General features: G+C 31.9%; 1 protein-coding gene across 4 annotated transcripts in view; it reads left to right on the top strand.

The window, feature by feature from the left end:
- LOC134715121 (probable ATP-dependent RNA helicase DHX34) overlaps positions 1-10,749 on the top strand; it is a 45,877-nt gene extending 35,128 nt beyond the window's left edge. For all 4 annotated transcript variants that reach the window (XM_063577052.1, XM_063577053.1, XM_063577049.1 and 1 more), the window contains exons 19-28: positions 365-475; positions 1,953-2,108; positions 2,587-2,688; positions 3,193-3,339; positions 4,534-4,679; positions 5,207-5,439; positions 6,150-6,317; positions 8,573-8,681; positions 9,359-9,510; positions 10,510-10,749. In XM_063577052.1, coding sequence (XP_063433122.1) covers positions 365-475; positions 1,953-2,108; positions 2,587-2,688; positions 3,193-3,339; positions 4,534-4,679; positions 5,207-5,439; positions 6,150-6,317; positions 8,573-8,681; positions 9,359-9,510; positions 10,510-10,664 — 1,479 coding nt within the window. In that variant the 3' untranslated portion in view covers positions 10,665-10,749. The remainder of the gene's footprint in view (positions 1-364; positions 476-1,952; positions 2,109-2,586; positions 2,689-3,192; positions 3,340-4,533; positions 4,680-5,206; positions 5,440-6,149; positions 6,318-8,572; positions 8,682-9,358; positions 9,511-10,509) is intronic.
- Positions 10,750-20,184: the final 9,435 nt, after the last annotated feature.

The raw sequence follows: 20,184 nt of genomic DNA, 5'->3' as shown, positions 1-20,184 counted from the left end.
TATAAAGATTTTTTTCTTTTAGTGAAACAGACATTTTGTGAGAGAAAATTTAGGTGTACCGTAAACTAATGGAGATTTAACAGTATGGTTCTAATATTTGTGCCAGTTAATAATGTTTAACTTTCTTTATCAAAATATTTACAAGTTGTTCAAAATCAATCTCATGAAATACCACAAAAGCTTTTACCTTGAAAAGTTGATTGCTTAACACAAACATGGATAACCCAAAGAGGTACCAGTGAAAAGTAAAAAGAATCATTTTTCTGAATTTGATGCACATTTGGATATTTTCTTTTTATGATATTATGATTGATATATGATATTATGATTAAAATATGATATTTATGATTAAAATATAATTCAGGTAAAAGCTGAAGGAAGAGGTACAAAGAAATGGTGTAAGAAGAGAGGACTTGAGGAGCAAAGATTTTATGAAATGATGAAACTTCGTAATCAGTTTAAAGAATTACTAAAGGTAAGCAAAAGATACATACTGTTAAACCAACTTATTTTCGTGAGCGATTTATTTTCGCAACTTTCACGAGTAGAAAAAAAACGCAAATATAAATCGTCGCTAGTATGTAAACCGTGGATCTTTCCTTATTAAACTTCATCGAGTAAATCAGAAAATCGCGAAATTAAATAGCCGTGAAGTGGTCAAGAAAGGGTAAAACGCGAAATAAAGTATCCGCGAAAATAAGTGTAGCAAAAATAAAAAAGTAGGTAAAAAAACTACTGATACAATAAACAACAAAAACACAAAAAAATAGGAATCTAGTATCATTTCTATTTTACTAAATTTTCCTTTGATCTTACTGACTGACAATTTTTTTTCTCAGCACAGTAGAGTGATATAGAAAAATTATGGTTAGAAACTAATGACTTGCACGTCTTTCTCAAGGAAATTAACAATGTCATCATAGATAAAATAGCAATAAACAGATTATTATTGGTCATCTCAATTGGATTGCTTTTCTCACGTTCGACGTCCTAGCTCAAAAGAGAGAATTAATCTCGTTGAGATAAACAACAATAATCTATCTATTTTGGCTGAAAATATTTCTTGAATTTCTTTTGACTAATGGCCTATGTTTTAAAAACCTGTAGCCCAGGTTGTTGCTAACACATATACCTTAGTTTTTTTCACCCATACCCCTGAGCATCAAATTTGATTTATTCTAGTTTCTGTGTCTTTGGATTAAAACGTCTTATATTTGACTCACTGTAGTTTTCTACAAAAGGTAGTGCTATGCACCTGTAAAAAAATAACTGAAATGATTAAAAAGATTCTTGTGTACACATTACATTTTGAGCCAGAATTTCCCTAATAATTGCCTGACTTGGAATAAGACCAGGGATATATTTGTTATCAATGCTTATATCCATAGATATGGGTATTTTAACATCATTCAGATATTAAGCACTTCCAAAAATATTATGGTACAGAATATCAGAACAGAAAAAAAAAGCAACAACATTTTAACCTCGTGCAAATGAATTTTTCAAAACAAAAAAAAAAGACGGATCATACCTGACCCCAATGATTGTTAAACAAAATTCCACAGAACTAATACATAATTTGAATTCGAGTTGCATTAACTAATTCGAATTAGTTTAGTTCACATACGAAACGTTAAATACGTCCTAAGGTCAATACTAATTCGAATTGAAATGGGCGTCAAATTCCCTTTACTTTCCAAACGACGTTAACTTTTAATTCGTATTAACAAAAACATATTTCTAATGCGAATTGATAAGTTAATTCGAATCAATTTCGAATTAAAAAAGAAGAGTGTGTGAACGTGATTAGCGAATTCGATTCGAATTCAATTCGAATTAAATGTCCGTGTGAACAAGGCATTAGTGGGTAAGACACACTTCAAAAGTGATTTAGCATTGTCCATTCAGTTATTTTTTATGAATCCTAGTTATAATTGTTTTTGTCTTTTCAGGATCACCATTTGTTGGACAAAAATTTAGAAGGAGATAAATTTTTGACCAGTGAAGAAAGGAGAAGGCAGCATGGAGACAGAAGGAGATTGGGTGTATTAAAGAAGGAACAACGAAATGAATCAAAGAAAAGAAAAGTTCTCAAGTTGGAAGATTCAGTATGTTCAAAAATATTTGCAAATATGAATGAGATCTGTTTAGTTCATTCATACATTTTGGATGACTTATAAGATTTAATGACTGTTAGGAGACTATGCTACAGAGAGATCGCTAAGGAAGTTGAATTAAAAATAAATTTCATAACATATGAGCAGTGTTGAATTGAAACTAACAGTATGCAAATAAATAGCAATACATTTGTTAACCTATTTCAGGTTGGAAAAATACCTATCGAAAATTGAGCTATTATTAGAAAATCTACAAAACAGACTATAATTCATCATTTATTTTGTATTTGAATGTTCTGAAATACATCAAAGTCTGATACATGTACATGTATACACCTTATCGTTATTTGGAATCTGTTCCGGTTGAACTGATAATCTGTCCCACTTGAACTATTGACTTGAAACTTATTTGCTGTGAAAAGCTATTATGCTTCAAATTTTTTTGAACGGAGACCCATTGTATTTTCAGGAGTTCAAAGTGAGTGAAGGAGAAGAAGAAGATGATGAGAACGAAGGAACAGACATCAAAGATCTGGAATTCAGGTTATCACATGACCTCAATAAATTACAGGTAAGTCTAGAATTCAGGTTATCACATGACCTCAATAAATTACAGATAAAGTGAGAATAAAAAAAAAACAATCTGTAATTCTATTGTGTTATAAATATTATCGTAAATTCCAGAATTTTTGCTGCCCAGGATATTGTTGGACAACATTGATATTAGACAAAAAATTAAAGATAAATTATTGTGATTCCAAAATATAGAGCATAACAAAAAATGTATTAAAAATTTAAAGTTTTTATTTGTGCAAAAGCTATCCTTGAGCAAATTTTGCATATATTTATATTGATCTTATTCTGCACTTATATGTATTTATCTGTTGTAATTTTTAAAAAAAATGTTCTGAGCTATTCAATGGATTTCAGTTTTATTAACTCCCTTTTCATTCTATAGTTTGGTTATTGTGACAGCATGTTAAAGAGTAAAGAATGTCGGATGACATCACTTCAACAAAATTATTTTATACCAGTTTGTCTGTTGATTATATTTTTATGAAATTTATCTTTATAGACAATCTCAAACCAAAGTAGAAGTTTCACCTTGAAGGATATAAATTTATTGAAGATTATACTGTGTAGTGGATTGTATCCTCAAGTAGCTATAAATGATGATACTAACTCCTATAAATCTGACTCAGAACAATCCTTCCATACGAAGGTGGGTTATATCGTATTTCTAGGAACATATTACAGTCCTGAGAAAATGTATAATGTAAACCAAGGACTTATATAGAAGGATTCGAATCTCATAATTTTTGGAAAATATGTAGAGAATCGTTGGATTTGAACATATCTTCTATACATTTTTAAATTGCTTATATTTAATCTTATACCTTATTGATAACCATGGAAATTCTTCTGTACATGTAAAAAACATTTAAGACTTCAGACAAAATAAATTCCATCAAAATCAAGCAAGAACTTTTTAAGTTTTTAGCTGAACAGTTGAACTACGTTTTATTGTGTTTTTCACCCAAAATGTAGAATAATGCCCCAAAAATAATTACCCTCCTTTCTTAAATAATTTAAATCACATGAAGGACATGAACATTATTAACCAAATTAATTATATCAATGTAGGAATCATTTAAGTTTAAGAAAATCTTTATTTTATTAAAATCCATCAACAACTTTTAAAGTTTTAAGGTGTACAGTGTGGTTTCTCCAATGATTCTCTACATATTTTTTTTATCGCAACAAGGATTGTTAAGAAGTTACCTATCCCTCTATATACGTCCCTGTGTAAACTGAAATTGGCATTGCTATGTAAAAATGTCTTTCACAAATCCTACCACAAGATTCATTAAGGGATGACATTAAATGATAACTGAGTTAAAACAATCATAGTAAGTTTGGAAATAAACAAAAAATAAAAGAAACTCATGTCTACCACAATCTAAGATGCCTGTGTATTTCATACAAAGAAAGAAATAACCTATCAAACAACTGTAGAATGAATTATTATAGAAGAAAATCAACTTGATACAAGGATTTAAACAAAAAAAATGAGATTTCACTAGTTTTGTAGTTTTACATTACAATGAATTTGTATAAAATAAATATAAACGTAAATCACAGACTTTTTATGGTTTGGTTCATATTAAACTGACAGATACGTTGACTTTGAAATAAAGACAATGTTGATATTAATGCTAAATTATTCATATTTCTAATAGAATTTCTGTCGGAGTTTCACCTCTATTATTATGGCTCTAAATTTAAGTTATGTTTTGAGGATTTTCATTAATAAATGCAGTCATTATAGCTCAATTATCTGTATATTTAACATACTGTAGTTTTAATTTAATATTGACATTATTTTGAATTATTTTGAACCTACCATCTTTTACAGAACAAACCATTTTTGCTTCTTCATCCAACCTCTGTGTTTGCTAGTCAGCCTGAGTTACTCCAGCCCCCAGAACCAGAGAAACAGAATGTTGGACCAAGTGATTTAAGAGGGAAACTTAGTAACAAACATCAGCTTCTAACTTATGTGTAGGTATCAAAACCACTAAAACTTACTTTTAAACTGAGCATTTTTAACTTCAAAGAATATACTGTTTAGTCATAGGTACTCATCAAATTATAGTTTCATTGATTTTGTTTGAAGTTACTGTGGATCTAAATGTACAATTTCAAATTAACTTCAAATGTTGATGATGATGTGAAATTTTTAAAACAAGATTAGTGTTTTGACCATATTTTTCTGGTTTCATTTAACATGGAAATGGGATAGAGCAGTGGCGGATCCAGAACTTCTTGTAAGGGGGGTGCTGACTGACCTAAGGGGGCTGCTCCAGTCACGCTTCAGTGATTCCGTATATAAGCAACCAAATTTTTCCCACAAAAAGGGGGCAAGGGCCCCCCTTGGATCCGCCTATGTAGAGAGGGGGTCATATTGTCCTATGGATATCTATTATTGTTTCAAATTTTATATAGACTTTGTTTCTTTCTGATACTTATCTGTCACATTGTCTATACTATGATTAGTCAGATAACACTGTAATTGTTATCTTTTATAGCAAATTACTGGAAACAGACAAACCATACTTAGTGAACACCATGAGAGTTCCTGCTCTACAGACTGTTACCCTATTCTCTAACTTCCTGGATACCAGTTCTGATTGTACCAGACTCATCTGTGATGGATGGTTAGAAATAAAATTCCCAGATGCTGAAATTGCCCAGGATATCCTGTCTAGTGTTATAATGCTCAGAGCTACATGGCAAAACTTGCTTCAGTTAAGATTGCAGGGTGAGTATTTAAGGGTTCAATGCTTAATGAACAAAATCAAAAGTTTAATGTAGGATAAAAAACTTGATTTATATAGTTTTTTTCATAACTTAACTTGGGAAAAATTGATTGGCAAGTAAGGATATATATAAAACTGATGTCAATTAAACAAAACTTGCAGCAATTTTGACCCCCACACCCCCAAACTATTTGAATTAAGTTTTTTATCCTTCATTGATTTTGTTATGCCATCTCTTAAAAGCTAAATGGCAAAATCTTGGATAGCATAAAGAGTTATTATCATACGAAGTTTCCATTACACACTCTCTGTGTAAAAAGATACTTTTTCTCTTTGTTGATCTGAAAACAATGTATATTTTGTTGATTGTGTGTACATAAGATAGGCATTTTTGCTGAAGATTCAGAAATATAGAAATAGATATGATGTTTTTGAATAATAAATTAACATACATTTTACTGGCTTTTGTTACAATGATTGGCGAGTACCATATTTATTTACTATTAGTCTGTTTCAAAATTTTCAAGACAGATTTTGCAGCTACTATTGACTACATTGTGAGATTTGTCATTTAGCATTGTAGTGTACTGTAGTGCCTCTTTATTGCTTATGCTTAATATGGTTATCTTTCTTTTAAGTTTAGGCTTTATGTAGTATTGGAATATTTGGTGACAATATCAATTTTAAAAAAGCATCTAATATTTTGTTGTAGACACTTTTAAAAGTTTTAACAGTGAGAAAAAGATAAACCCTAGAGCTAGAAAACTTGAGAAAATATTAGCAGAGAAATTGAGTGAGTTCCTGAGTAGTGATGTATTGTATGCTGTTAGGAGAGTTATGACGGCTGAGATGAAATATGTTTACAAGGGACCTGGAAGAGGTACGTTTCTACATTGTTTTATATATAGAGGCATATATGTCAACATTTAAAAAAATAAGATGAATTAATCTGGACTATAATATCTTTAGACATTAGATTAATTAAATAAACAACAGGCTAGGGAAAGGCTGTCCTTTATAAAGGCTCCAAGTTGTCCAATGAGACTTGACTCCATTGCAATATGATGGCCATCTTAATTTTAAGCTCACCTGGCCCAACGGGCCAAGTGAGCTTTTCTCATCACTTGGCGTCTGTCGTCGTCATCGTCCGTCTTTAACTTTTACAAAAATCTTCTCCTCTGAAACTACTGAGCCAAATTTAACCAAACTTGGCCACAATCATCAGTGGGGTATCTAGTTTAAAAAATGTGTCTGCTGACCCGGTCAACCAACCAAGATGGCCGCCATGGCTAAAAATAGAACATAGGGGTAAAATGCGGTTTTTGGCTTATAAATCAAAACTGAAGCATTAAAAGCAAATCTGTCAGGGGTTAAATTGTTCATCAGGTTAAGATCTATCTGCCTTTCAATTTTAAGATGAATTGGACAACCTGTTGTTTGGTTGCTGCCCCTGAATTGGTAATTTTATGGAAATTTTACTGTTTTTGGTTATTATCTTGAATTTTATTATAGATAGAGATAAACTGTAAACAGCAATAATGTTCAGCAAAGTAAGATTTACATATAAGTCAACATGACCAAAATGGTCAGTTGACTCCTTTAGGAGTTGTTGCCCTTAATAGTCATTTTTTAACCATTTTTCGTAAATCTTGGTAATCTTTTACAAAAATCTTCTCCTCTGAAACAACTGAAATTAATCCAAACTTGGCCACAATCATCATTGGGGTATCTATTTTAAAAGATGTGTCTGCTGACCCGTTCAACCAACCAAGGTGGCCGCCATGGCTAAAAATAGAACATAGGGGTAAAATGCATTTTTTGGCTTATAACTCAAAAACCAAAGCATTTAGAGTAAAATTGTTCATCAGGTCAAGATCTCTCTTCCCTTAAATTTTCAGAGGAATCGGACAATCTGTTGTTAGGTTGCTGCCCCTGAATTGGTAATTTTATGGAAATTTTACTGTTTTTGGTTATTATCTTGAATATTATTATAGATAGAGATAAAACTGTAAACAGCAATAATGTTCAACAGAGTAAGATTCACAAAATAGTCAACATGGAGTTATTGTCCTTTATAGTCAATTTTTAACAATTTTCATAAATTTGTGTAATTTTTCTTAACATTTTCCAGTGAAACTACTGAACCAAGCTCATTATAGATAGAGATAATTGTAAGCAGCAAGAATGTTCAGTAAAGTAAGATATACAAACACATCACCATCACCAAAACACAATTTTGTCATGAATCCATTTGCTTCTTTTGTTTAATATTCACATATACCAAGGTGAGCGACACAGGCTCTTTAGAGCCTCTAGTTTGTTTGATTTAACATATTTATCACTATTTTATGAAATTTTCCTTTGATCTCACTGACTGATAAATATAGATTCTTACATTGATACCAGTGGATTATCGGATTTATCCAATCGAGATAGTTAAATTATCAATTTTAAAGTCCGAGCCGCGCGGCGAGGACTTTAAAATTTATAATTTAACTATCGAGATTGGATAAATCCGATAATCCACGAGTAATTATGTAAGAATCTGTTTCTCTAATGATTAAAAAGACATTTTCTTTTTTGTTAACCGAAAATCCCCTTCGAGTGCCTTTCAAATTGCACGAAGTTGTCAATTTCATTAACACCTGCTATCAAATTTTGATTCATCCAGTTAGCTAAAAAGTTCATGACCCTTTAAATCATCCAATGATCTTTTGAGATCACCAGCAACCACACGTTGATTAAATTTTTTTATACAATGGGTTCGGAAAGGGATAAATTTCGATTGAATTAGAGAATTTGCTTTCTCAGCACAGTAGAGTGATATGAAACATTATAGCTAGAAACTCAAAGAGCATGTGCTATTGCCAATGAAATAATTAATATTGTCATAAATAAAATAGAGGTTAACAGACTCTCATTTGTCATCTCAACTCTGTTGCTTTTCTCACTTTCGCTGTACCTGCTGAGGCAGGAAAATCAATGTTGTTGAGATGACCAACGATAATTTATAAATATCACATGTGACCTCATCATTAGCAGTGGTAGCCACTGGACAAGCACATAAATGGACAAGAATACACATGTTTTTACCTTAATTTCAATATTCATAAAGATATCTTACTTTTGTTTCAGTTGATGAAAATTCAGATTTACCAAGTGGTTTATTTATGTCAAACATGAAGAATGATATCCATCCAGTGAAAGGTGGAATTCAAATTAATGATTACTTATGTCATAACTGGTGAGTCACTTAGTATGTTTTATTGCCTGAACTATTCTTACACACAAAATACAAGTACAAGTTAGTATTTCTGTGCAAGAAATGTGCAAGAAATATTCAAAGAAAAAAAAAAGACTCACAAATTATGAGTAATTTTATAAACTATTCATGGTAACTGAGTTTGGTCAATGACTATCATTGAGTTTGGTCAATGACTGTCATCCTTTAAATTACAACCCAGTTAGTAATCTTTTCAGTGGCAACTTATTCAAAATGTTGATTACTGTTTAAGTGATTGAAAATATGCCATCCAATCGCTACTACAGATCTGCTGATAATTTTATGGGATGAACATAAATGTTTGAAGCACAAATAGTTATCAATTAACACTTTATTTCAAAAGGTCTACACATTTAAAAAATATTTGTACTAACCCATTGATATAAAAAGGACGACATCAAAAGATTGATGTAGGATAACAAAATTTAAATCAAATAGTTTGGGGGTGGGGGGTCAACATTGCTGCAAGTTTTGTGAATCTAAAATTGATTTTACATATATATCCATATAGGTAAATCAATTTCCCAAATTAAGTTAAGAAGGAGGGTAGGGTGTCAGGGAAAAAACTATGTGAATTAAATTTTTTATCCTACATTGAACTTTTGATGTCGTCCCCAAGTTGATTTGTTTTTCTACAGCTTGATAGATGAAGATTCAGCAGCCATTTGGGGAGAATACACATCTAGTATGCAAAAACATTGGACCTGTCCTAGATGTAAAGCCTCTCTAATTGTCACAGTCTTAGAAAGGTTACGACATGAATCAGAATGCCAAAGTGCAAATATAAATGGTAAGAAAGAAAACCTAGAATATAACATTGTACTGTAGATATGAAGGGGGGATTGGGGTAATCAGGTTTCCTATGTCATAGGTGTCAACTCTTCTTATATCAACAGGAGTCTCACAATATTTTTCTGATATTCACAGAATCTGCCTCTTAGGTTCCTGTGCAGGAGTTATACTCTCCCTATATTTAGAACATGGTTTACCCAATTGTAAAGAGGTGGTGTATATTACAGAAAAATGTTGAAATCAATCAAATTGCTAAATTTACATTTAAGGAGGCTTGCGGTTATAAAAAATTCAGCAAAAAATTAAACATTTGTTTTTTCATTACAAATTTTATTTATTAAACTATAAGTTAATACTTTATAATACAGTACAAAAATCACCCAGACAAATCGATTTGGTTTGGCCACAGATGACTTTAAAAATGTTATCATTGAAAAAGCTCTAAATTATCTCCCTTTGGTGCAAAAATGTGATTTTTACGTTTATAAATTGAAATATCTTGTTTAACTCATCCGTGACCTATATTTTTTATTACTGTTTTCAAACAAGCTGTACATAAACTAAATAATTGTAAAATTTAAGTGATTTCTGTAATTTAGTTCTTTTTTTATTTTGATATTACCAATATTTCTCATATTAGTTCAACAGAAAAAACATTTAAAAAAATGGATACTTCTTTCAGAGGCAGATTGTGAGCTTAAATCGACAGTGACCCCATATTTTATTTTATATTTTTATTAGGTTTAAGATAAAGTTTAATCATAGACAAAAAAGCAAAAAAGTTGATTTAGACCTGCGAGCCCCAGTAAATGGATGCTGTGAACCTCTAAAAAATATAAATGGTTATTATCTATTAACTTAAAAATTTCAAAAGGATCTTTGAGATTTTTTTAATTATATGTTTCTTTTTTCATTTGTACTAACAATGTCATGCATGAGCTATTGAAATTTTATTACATGCTAGTTATGTGTTAAATATTATTTTTTTTTACTTTAGCAACAAAAGAAGAAGTGAAGATAGAAATAGAGGAAGAGAAAAATATACAACTGAATCCATTAAGAAAGTCTTATCACTGTGATAAATGTGACAAGGATTATCACTTTACAAATACAGAAATATTGAAACATAAAAAAAGTTGCAGTGGAACCTGAACCTTGTAGAACTGTAATAAAAGTAGCTTCAAAAATACTTTTTGTCATAAAATAAAGTTTTTATACTAAAAAAGTTGTGGCTTAATAAAACTTAACACAAAATTTTGTTTTTCAACAGTGCTTATGTGAAAGATTTTGGACTTATCAAATGCCAATGGACCAAAATTTCTGGATCTGCCACTGATTACTTTTTATATAATGCTATCATGTTGTTGTCTGCATTGTCATCAGAAGACGTATTTAATAACATGAAAGGAAGGTTGGGATTGATTTTTGGGGTTATGGTCCCAATAGTTTTGGAATTAGGGGTCTAAAAGGGGGCCAAAAATAAGTATTGTTGTAGTTTTCAAACAATAACTTGTGTTTAAGTGTATGAATCTCTCTGAAATTATACCACAAGTTTCCATACCATGAAGTGATAGTTAGTTTTGACTTTTGGGGGTTATGGATAAAAATGTTTTGGAATTAGGGGCTAAAAAAAAAGGGAAAAACTAGTCAATGGACAATTAAGATAATTTAAAAGCAGTGTTCAGGAGGTAATTCAAAAACATTGAACATGCAATGTTGCATATGTTTGTATTTACTTCCCTTGCACTACTTGTAAGTTATGTATTAAGGAATGTCAGGTTTTGGACTAATTGCCAAAAAAAGGGGGTGGTAGTACATGTAGTTTTCAATTTATTTTTTCCAAATTTCTCAAAATTCAAATGTTTGAAAATTTTGAAGAAGAAATCTTTAATTGTACAATTGTGCATTAGATTTGTAATATCTTGACCTTGGCTTTGTGTAAGATACCCATATTATGTCAAAAATTTGATCACAATCAAAATTCAGAGCTGTATCAAGCTTGAATGTTGTGTCCGTACTTGCCCCAACTGATGAAAAAAGGGGTTTCACTCCAGTCTTTAAACAGTTTTTTTAACGTAAAAAATACTCACTGATATTAAGTAATGGGATAACTATATTTGGTATATGGCTTCCTTGTGAGTTCTATCTGTCTGTCAGGAAGGGTTTACCTCTATTTAAGGATCAGTTGTCCTGGTCATCTTTATCTCAGACACTAAAAGCCATAGGTCAACTATACTTGATTTGATAATTATTGCAGAAAGGTTTCCATGTCTGACTGGCAGGTTTTATCTGAACTAGACCTCATTTTCCAGCATATGTTTTTGTGGTTTTGTCTATTTTTCACATACAATAAGCAACAGAGCTTATATATTTTTTTGATATGATTGTCAGGTGATCACATTGGTCTTGCAGGTTTCATATGACCACAACCTTATTTTTATGGTCACTTTAGGCAGCAAACATTTGATTTTCTGGGGGGGCTATGGATTTTTTTCTGGACAAACTTTTTATTTCGCCTTTGGCGAAAGACAATTTATTTTTTGGCGACAAGTCACAAACATTTTTTTCCTTCAATTTTAAAATATAGTGGCAGCTGAGGGTGAAACAAACAATTTTTTTTTCTCAGGGTCAAAAACAAATTATTTTGTTCTCCAAAAACTGGAAACAAACTTTTTTTCCAAAAAAATTTATAGCCCCCCCCCCCCCTGAAAATCAAATGGTTGCTGCCTTAAAGTCAAAGTTGATTTTGCATGGTTTTGTCAGTTTATCATATACCTTTACCAATAGGTCAATTATATTTGAAATGACAAAGGTGTACTTGTCTGGCAGTGTTCACATGACCTTGATCTTCTTTGTCATGGTTAATTAATAATTTTTCATTTTTTGTCAGTTCATCACATACAAATGTACATGTACTATGAGCAGTTTGTCAACTACGTTTATTGTATGGAATGAATGCAAGTTGGACATGTCTGTCTGGCAGGGCACATATGACCTGGACCCCATTTTCATGGTTCATCGGCCAATGACAAGTTTTTGTGGTTTGCTCTGTTTTTCATGGTAACTAGTTTAAGCAATAGGAACACTTTATATTGTGTGTGGAATAATTGTAAGGTGTACATGTCCATCTGGCATGGTTCATCTATAACCTGGACCTCATTTTCATGGATTATTGATTATTCATCAATTAAAAATGGGCTAATAATATAATGCAAAAATTGTAAATGTAATTTACATCCTTACAATATTTGATTGTAACACATATATATAGATTTAGATCAATATCTAAACTTCTCTAACAAGGATTTAAGGACACTCTGTTGTGTTGTCTGTTCAGATCCTCTAGTTTTGTCATAAAAATTCACAATTTCAAAAATTTGACGACAGAAATTTCTTTGGCTGATCAATGTAGTGTGAATCTATGCAGATAAAATTCAATCCCACAAAATGATTCTACTTAAGTTGACATTAAAGACACAACCTTGTTATTTACAATTACAGCATTGCCTGGAAGCTGATTAGCACTATTCAAACCTCATTTCAAAACTTTCAGAGGAAATGAATTTCATTTGGACCACCATACATGATGTATATAAATATATATTATATATATACGTACTTATGAATATAATTATTTTCTGTGACTGTATCTTACATTAATTTGTAGGATCCTTTACTATAGATAATTTAGCTGATCTGTAACAATAACATCTTCATGCCTTATATATCATGTACTGTAGTACGCCGCTAGATTAAAACTGACGTGGAAAGGTAACATATGGCCACCGAAAGCTCTTTTTAAGAGAGCCCAGGTGGTCGTGTGGTCTAGCGGGACGGCTGCAGTGCAGGCGATTTGGTGTCACGATATCACAGTAGCATGGGTTCGAATCCCGGCGAGGGAAGAACCAAAAATTTGCGAAAGCAAATTTACAGATCTAACATTGTTGGGTTGATGTTTAGACGAGTTGTATTATATATATATATACTAGAACACACCCGTGATATCGCGGGTCTGTGACTGAATTAAAGAATATAACTATGCGTAAAGCCTTATTCTAATATTGGTATTGTCATCTGATAAAGTAATGCCGATTATTAGATGCACAGTTTTCTCTGCTTTCAACATCTTTCTGTTTGAACCCGTCGACCTGGAACTTATCAATTATTGGTATAATTAATTTTATTTGGAAAACAAAAGGGCCTGGAAAGGAGTATTTTTTAATCAACAGCATTGTCCTTTATGAGTTATAAATAAAGTTGAATTCTTTGATTCGCTGTTTTGCGTCATTCCGGCTAACAAATTGAAAACTGTACATGCTGTACCTTTACGCCTTATTTTAAGTCCAGATTTTTATTATTCGTATTGTCATCTTAGAAAGTCATACTGATTAAAATATTACAATCGGGAACAATGTGACAATGATTGAATTTAGTAGTGTCAACCCTGTGATTACGACCCGTGTATATAGCTAAATCCTAAATACAGCGTTTGGTGGTGCGCCTGTCAGATGCGGAACGTACAGATAAGGTAATAGGTAAAAGGTGAATATACTATTGGTATCGGTATCGGATTCGACCCGGAACTTCTTAATTACTGGCAATATTAATTATGTTGAAAACAAAAGGGTCTGGAGTGGTGTAATTTTTAATCAACAGCGTTGTACTATATTAGTTATATATAAAGTTGAATTCTTTGATTCATCGTTTTCACGTGATGACGGCTGACAAATTGGACTTCGTAATTTTAGTATTATAGATATATCTAAAGTAACTTCAGAATAACAAATGGACAAATATGGTTGTGTTTTCACCTCGTACAGAATTACCTGTGAGGTTTTAAAAAATTTAAGGCCTGGCATCCACTAGATGTATGAAAGTTAAATGACTTTTGTGCTCCAAAGAGATAAAATGGTTTTTGGATTTTGATGGGCATTTTTTTTCCTTCCTGCAGAAGATGTAAAAATAATCAAACCCTGAATTACTTTGATACTGTCCACTCAGATTAACTCTTTAACCCATCTATAAACATGTAGATACATGTATCTATTGTCTATGCCAATCAGGGACAATCAATCCAAGACAAACCAGTTCTTAAAAAAATGCCCAATAAAATCAAAACAAGATTTCATTTTTCTGATACGCAAAATGCATTTAACTTTCTTTATATTTAGTGGATGCTAGGCCTTAAAACTTTGCAAACTGCACAGGTAAGTCTGCACACAAAAAAATCAGCCATATTTGTCCATTTGTTGTGATAAACCTTAACAAATGCCCTCTAAATAAGAAAGAGAGAACATACATTTAGTTGAACCACAATTTGAGTGTTTACTCAGTACATCTGCCATATTTGACATATAAGTTGTAAAACTTGTTTCCCAATCCACTATAAATAAATATGTTTAAACTATTTGACCAATACAAATAAATGTAGCACCACATTAACCAATTCAAAATGATCCAAGGAAGAGCTACCCATTTTGTGACAATACTTTATTCCCAGTAACCATATGAACTGTTACCATTGATTACCAACATTGTACATGTACAGACACTTTGTCGTCCAAGCCAACCTTTCAATAGGTCAGCTCATTATAATTAAAAGATGCATTTAAAGCTATTTATCAAGTATCTATATGTCATGCCTGAACAATTATTTATATTAAATTTAACCCCATAGAATTTAATATACAGATCAATGTACAATCTCCAACTTTCTAATTGTTCACACTGTTTTAAGTTAACTAATGAGATCTAAGTTCAAATGCTGCTGACTCAACAATTTGCTTTATTGTATTTTTATAGCTTCATGTATACATAGATATAATTGTAAATAAAACAACACAATATTTAAATTTAATTTTCTGTATTAGCTTTCTGAAACATGTTGCCAATTCAAAAGTCACAAATATTATGTGTATCTACACAAACTGTTAACTTGGATGCTCTCGTCTCTTCAGGAGCCCTTCAACTTCTCTCTGTGCACCATAATATTGACCTTTCTTTGTGTAAAGATAACCAAACAATGAAAATGAAAAGTAAAACACAAATGGTGCTATTTTTGAAGCTTTTAGAAGCATAGTTGTACTTGTCATTTTGAACTATTGTCAGATGCAAGCTTTCTTTAGGTACTATATATATATATAATTTGAGTTACAGGCTCTTTATATCACTTCCTAGTTTGGCTTGTATGATTTTCCTTTCACACAGGTGAGCTTTCCTTTTGAAATTTATGCTTCACTAGAATCTAGTTCTGAACTTAAGTCGTTTACAGGTAATTCTGGTTCTTTGATTTCTTTCTTATGAATTTGTTGTTCAAAAACAGGCTTCCAAATATAGTTTCCCGTGATGACACCCAACACTACAGCCACGAATATATCAAATTTTCTTAGTCCTGATCTTCGGAATCTAAGCATAGTATTGTATCATATGGTTCTAAATCAATTTACTCGTTATTCGATGATAGTAAATAGTTCATTTTACAATTTTTGACCTTGCGTTTAGACCGGAAACTTGCTTATTATAAATTTTGAACAAGTACGGGTGCGTAAATGCCCATAAATCCGTAATAGACGTAATAGTAAGGCTGTAATTTTAAACCGAGTCAGACTATTCTAAGGATTTGCATCACTATGTTCCAGACTATATGAGTATTTGGAGAGTACGCGTCTTTTATGGACTTTTACAAATTAATATTATTACAATTGTAACAGATTAGTGTTATGTCTTCCCAGGTTCTCTAATAAACTGACCGTTTTATTAAAGTCTATAGATCTATATGTTTTATTACGTGCTTTTTACATGTATTTTGTATAGTTCACATTTACAATACATTTCAATAAGATAAATACTTAAAATACGATGGTCAAGTTTACGGTTAAGTCCTTACCTGGTTAGTAAGATATATTGTTTTAGATAAAAATGTAGAATGTAATACATGTATGGTCAGATTATGTTTCTGTATGTGAGAGAAAGTTGTTCCCCTTTTGTCAGTACTTTGTATCGATGTTTGTGACTTCATCTTTGTCTGATTAAAATGTAGAAATGGAAACTGATGTGTTTTTATGTGTCCGTATACTATACAATCGCCTCCATCCATGCTACCAGAGCTATTCCCCTAGTCTGTAATACCAAATGGTGAAGTAAATCAGTTTACTGACACCATCACGAGTTGGTTGACCGTTATGGATTAACCCCGGGGGTCTCTTCCTATATAAAGGTATATACATATGTGCCGCTGGAATGGGTCCCTTTTTTGATCCGTCAAATATATCAATGGGTGCAATTTTACCGAGGAAATATATCAATAGGTAGTAATTGACCGATTGTGATATATCAATGGGTCATAAATATATGAATGGGTTATGATTTCGCTGTGAAATATATGTATAGGTACCGTAGGGATTTCACAATTATTCAAAATATGAATGGGGGGTGTTTTTAAAATCCCAGCTGCACACCTGTACCCAAAATCCCATGTTGAGACCCCCCCCCCCCCCCCCCCCCCCCCCCCCCGTGGGATTAACCTTTCAAAAATGATATTTGATATGTTCCTTACGTCTTTACTACAATCCCCTTCCCTTTCATACACCTACCGAATAAGACTATTTACCGGATTTGTTATCTTAAAAGCAACACGACGCGTGCCACATGTGGACTCAGGATATGCGGCTTACCCTTCCGGAGCACCTGAGATCACCCCTAGTTTTTTGGTGGGGTTCGTGTTGTTTATTCTTTAATTTTAGTTATTTTTGTAGAATTTGAACAGAGACTTTTAAAAAGATAAGAATTTTAAATCAAAATAAACGAAAGCCTTTTGTAACTTTTTATCAAAATACGGTTCATATCATGCTGTGTAAAATATAATACAACTGCATAGGTCATGGAGCTATCAAGTTTTAAAAGCTAGATCTCTTATTCTGAATTTACATTAAATAAAGACCATGCAATTGGTTTATGATTACTTTCTGGTGCATGCCTTGTTTCACTGTATTGTTTTAAGCAAAATGCCATTGAGTGTGTAAGTAAATGTAATATGATCTATAATTACAGGCACGGAGACAGAGGGGGGTTCCGGAGGTTGAAACCCCCCTTTTTTGGACAATCAATGCATTTGAAGGGGGACCTGTAATTGGACCCCCCCCCCCCCGCTTTGTCCTGGGTTAGGAACCCCCCTTTTTACAATAGCTGGATCCGCCCCTGAATAAGCTTGCTTGTTAGCTGAACCGTTAGCTAGAAAGCAAGCTTACCAAAATAATAACCATTACCTACACAAGGAATTTCGCTGTAATAATTACATATTTTAAAATCAGTTTCATGTAAATAGATCTCAATTATAGTGGGCTTTTAGAAAATAGAAATACAATCGACGTCACTGGACATTCTCCGGGTTTTTTTTTTTGCTACTAAACAAACAGAGAAAAATATCTACATAAGTTTTGCGACCACCATGATGTTGACCAAAATAGGGGCTTCTACTAACTACTAGTATGTAGCCTGGTATCATTGTTCCCTTGCTCGCTTCTAAGAGGAGGTGGTTGGACAAGAACCCAAGGCAACTATTTATGCTACATTCAAGTTAATGGGTCACATCAATTATTTTTTATCAAAAACAAATGTTCTATATATTTGTATCTTCAGTGCAATATTTTTCTTCATTTCGAGAGGTACACATTTTCTCTAGCTTCCTCAAACATCTTCACATATCTATTAAAGGGGCACTCGCTACGCCGGAAATAAAAAAAAAAATATAAAAATAAAATGGGATTTGTTTTTGTTCAATCATTAATGAAAGTGAAAAGTTAAATAATAAATCGCATTTAGCAACAAGTATGGTTCAGTTTTGACCAAATAAGCTAAGAAACATTAAAGATTAAGTATACACTTGCAAGTGAATAATTCGACCTCATTGAATCCGTATTCATGTGAACCTCAACTTAACCCCTTGGCTAGAGATGGATAACGCATCAATCGTGCTTGGTCAGTCTCAGAAAGGAAAAGAAAGTCAACATTGAAAGTGAAACGAAGTCAGTCAATCATTTGATTGACTGATTCACTCGTCAAAAAATCGGTCTTATACAGGTAAACACGATGGTTATATATATTTTTAATCTATAATATTAAATTAAATACTAGTAGATCTTATTCTAGAACAATCCAATTGCACGATTTCTCTTTTAGGAGGTACACAAATTTCAGCAAAAAATTAAACATTTGTTTGTTTTTTTCCATTACAAATCTTATTTATTACACTATTAATTATAACTTTATGATGTGGTACAAAAATCAACCAAAAAAAATCGATTCGGTTTGGTCCCAGATTACTTCTTTTTTTATTTCGATATTACCTCTATTTCTCCTATTAGTTCAACAGAAAAAAGGACATTAACAAAAATGTATGATTATTTCTGAGGCAGATTGTAAGCTGAAATGAACAGTGACCCCATTGTTTTATTTCGTTTTCCTATTAAGTATATGATAAAGTTCATTTAAAAAAATTTTAAAGAAAAACCTATTTAAAAAGTTATAAGAGTTATACCCGCGAGCCCCCTAAATCTATAATTTTAAATCTATTTATATGCCTTATATGGTCATCGGAGGTTTTACAAGGTCAACTCGATATTTAATAAGACCACGCAAGGATTTGTATATATGAAGTGATAGTATAGTATACAAATCATTGGACGACGTCTAGACTTACGAAACGAAGCTGCATATTGTCGATCATTTGCTCTATAAATTGTTTATTTTAAACGTTTTAAAATCTAAATAGATGTTTAACATTGCTATGAATCAAATATGAGAAATTGAGTCAAATCGGTGAACATGAATTTGACAGCTAGTGCCCCTTTAAACATTGACAACTTTTTAAAACTAAATGTAAAAAAAATCAAAAACAGTAAAGACAGAAGGGGTAAGTGCATGGGCAAGATTGTCGATGGCACTTCATGGATAGAAATTTAATAGAGGTTCAATAAAATCTGATCAGTAAATTGGTTTAAAACGTTATAGAACAATGGATATTCAACCAATGACGTAACGTTATTTTCACTTTGGGGTACGACAATGAAATTACCCATGATGCTTTAGATTCTGAAACGGCTAATTGTGTAACTGTTTTAAATACAGATAGACAGAGAACAGATCTCTGCCAAATTCTTTTGACTATACATGTATCAATTTGTGCCCATAACATTAATTTATTCCTTTATTCTAGAAGAATTTATAAAGACAAATTTTTAGTGGAAAAAGCTACTTGTAATTAGGGTTCGAGCCTTGCTGATTGTTTCATTTATAGCTAAAACTATTTGTATCAATATGCACATTGGAAGTTTCAGATCACGACTCTTTTCAATCTAATTTGAAAATATAGAACTCTGATTTCGTTATACTACATATTTTGTATACTTTTAAAATCATGTTATGTACATGTATATATACATTGAACATAGAAAGAAACATACATTTTGTAGACTAGTCTACGTATGCCAACAATATTTTATCATCGGTTGTCGATGGACTTTTGTATACCAAAAGAAGAAGAAGAAGAGAACCAATTTGAATTGTATGCAGGTCGATATCTTACTTTCTTTGGCTCATCAAAGTTATGGACATAGTAAAATGACAGATTTATATTTCAATAAGATTGTTCTCGAACAAAGAAAGGAATTCGTCA

Source organism: Mytilus trossulus, chromosome 4 (genome assembly GCF_036588685.1).
Source record: "Mytilus trossulus isolate FHL-02 chromosome 4, PNRI_Mtr1.1.1.hap1, whole genome shotgun sequence".
In the NCBI taxonomy this organism is placed as follows: domain Eukaryota; kingdom Metazoa; phylum Mollusca; class Bivalvia; order Mytilida; family Mytilidae; genus Mytilus; species Mytilus trossulus.
The sequence above is the reverse complement of the archived record's forward strand: the minus strand, read 5'-3'. Positions and strand labels throughout refer to the sequence as shown.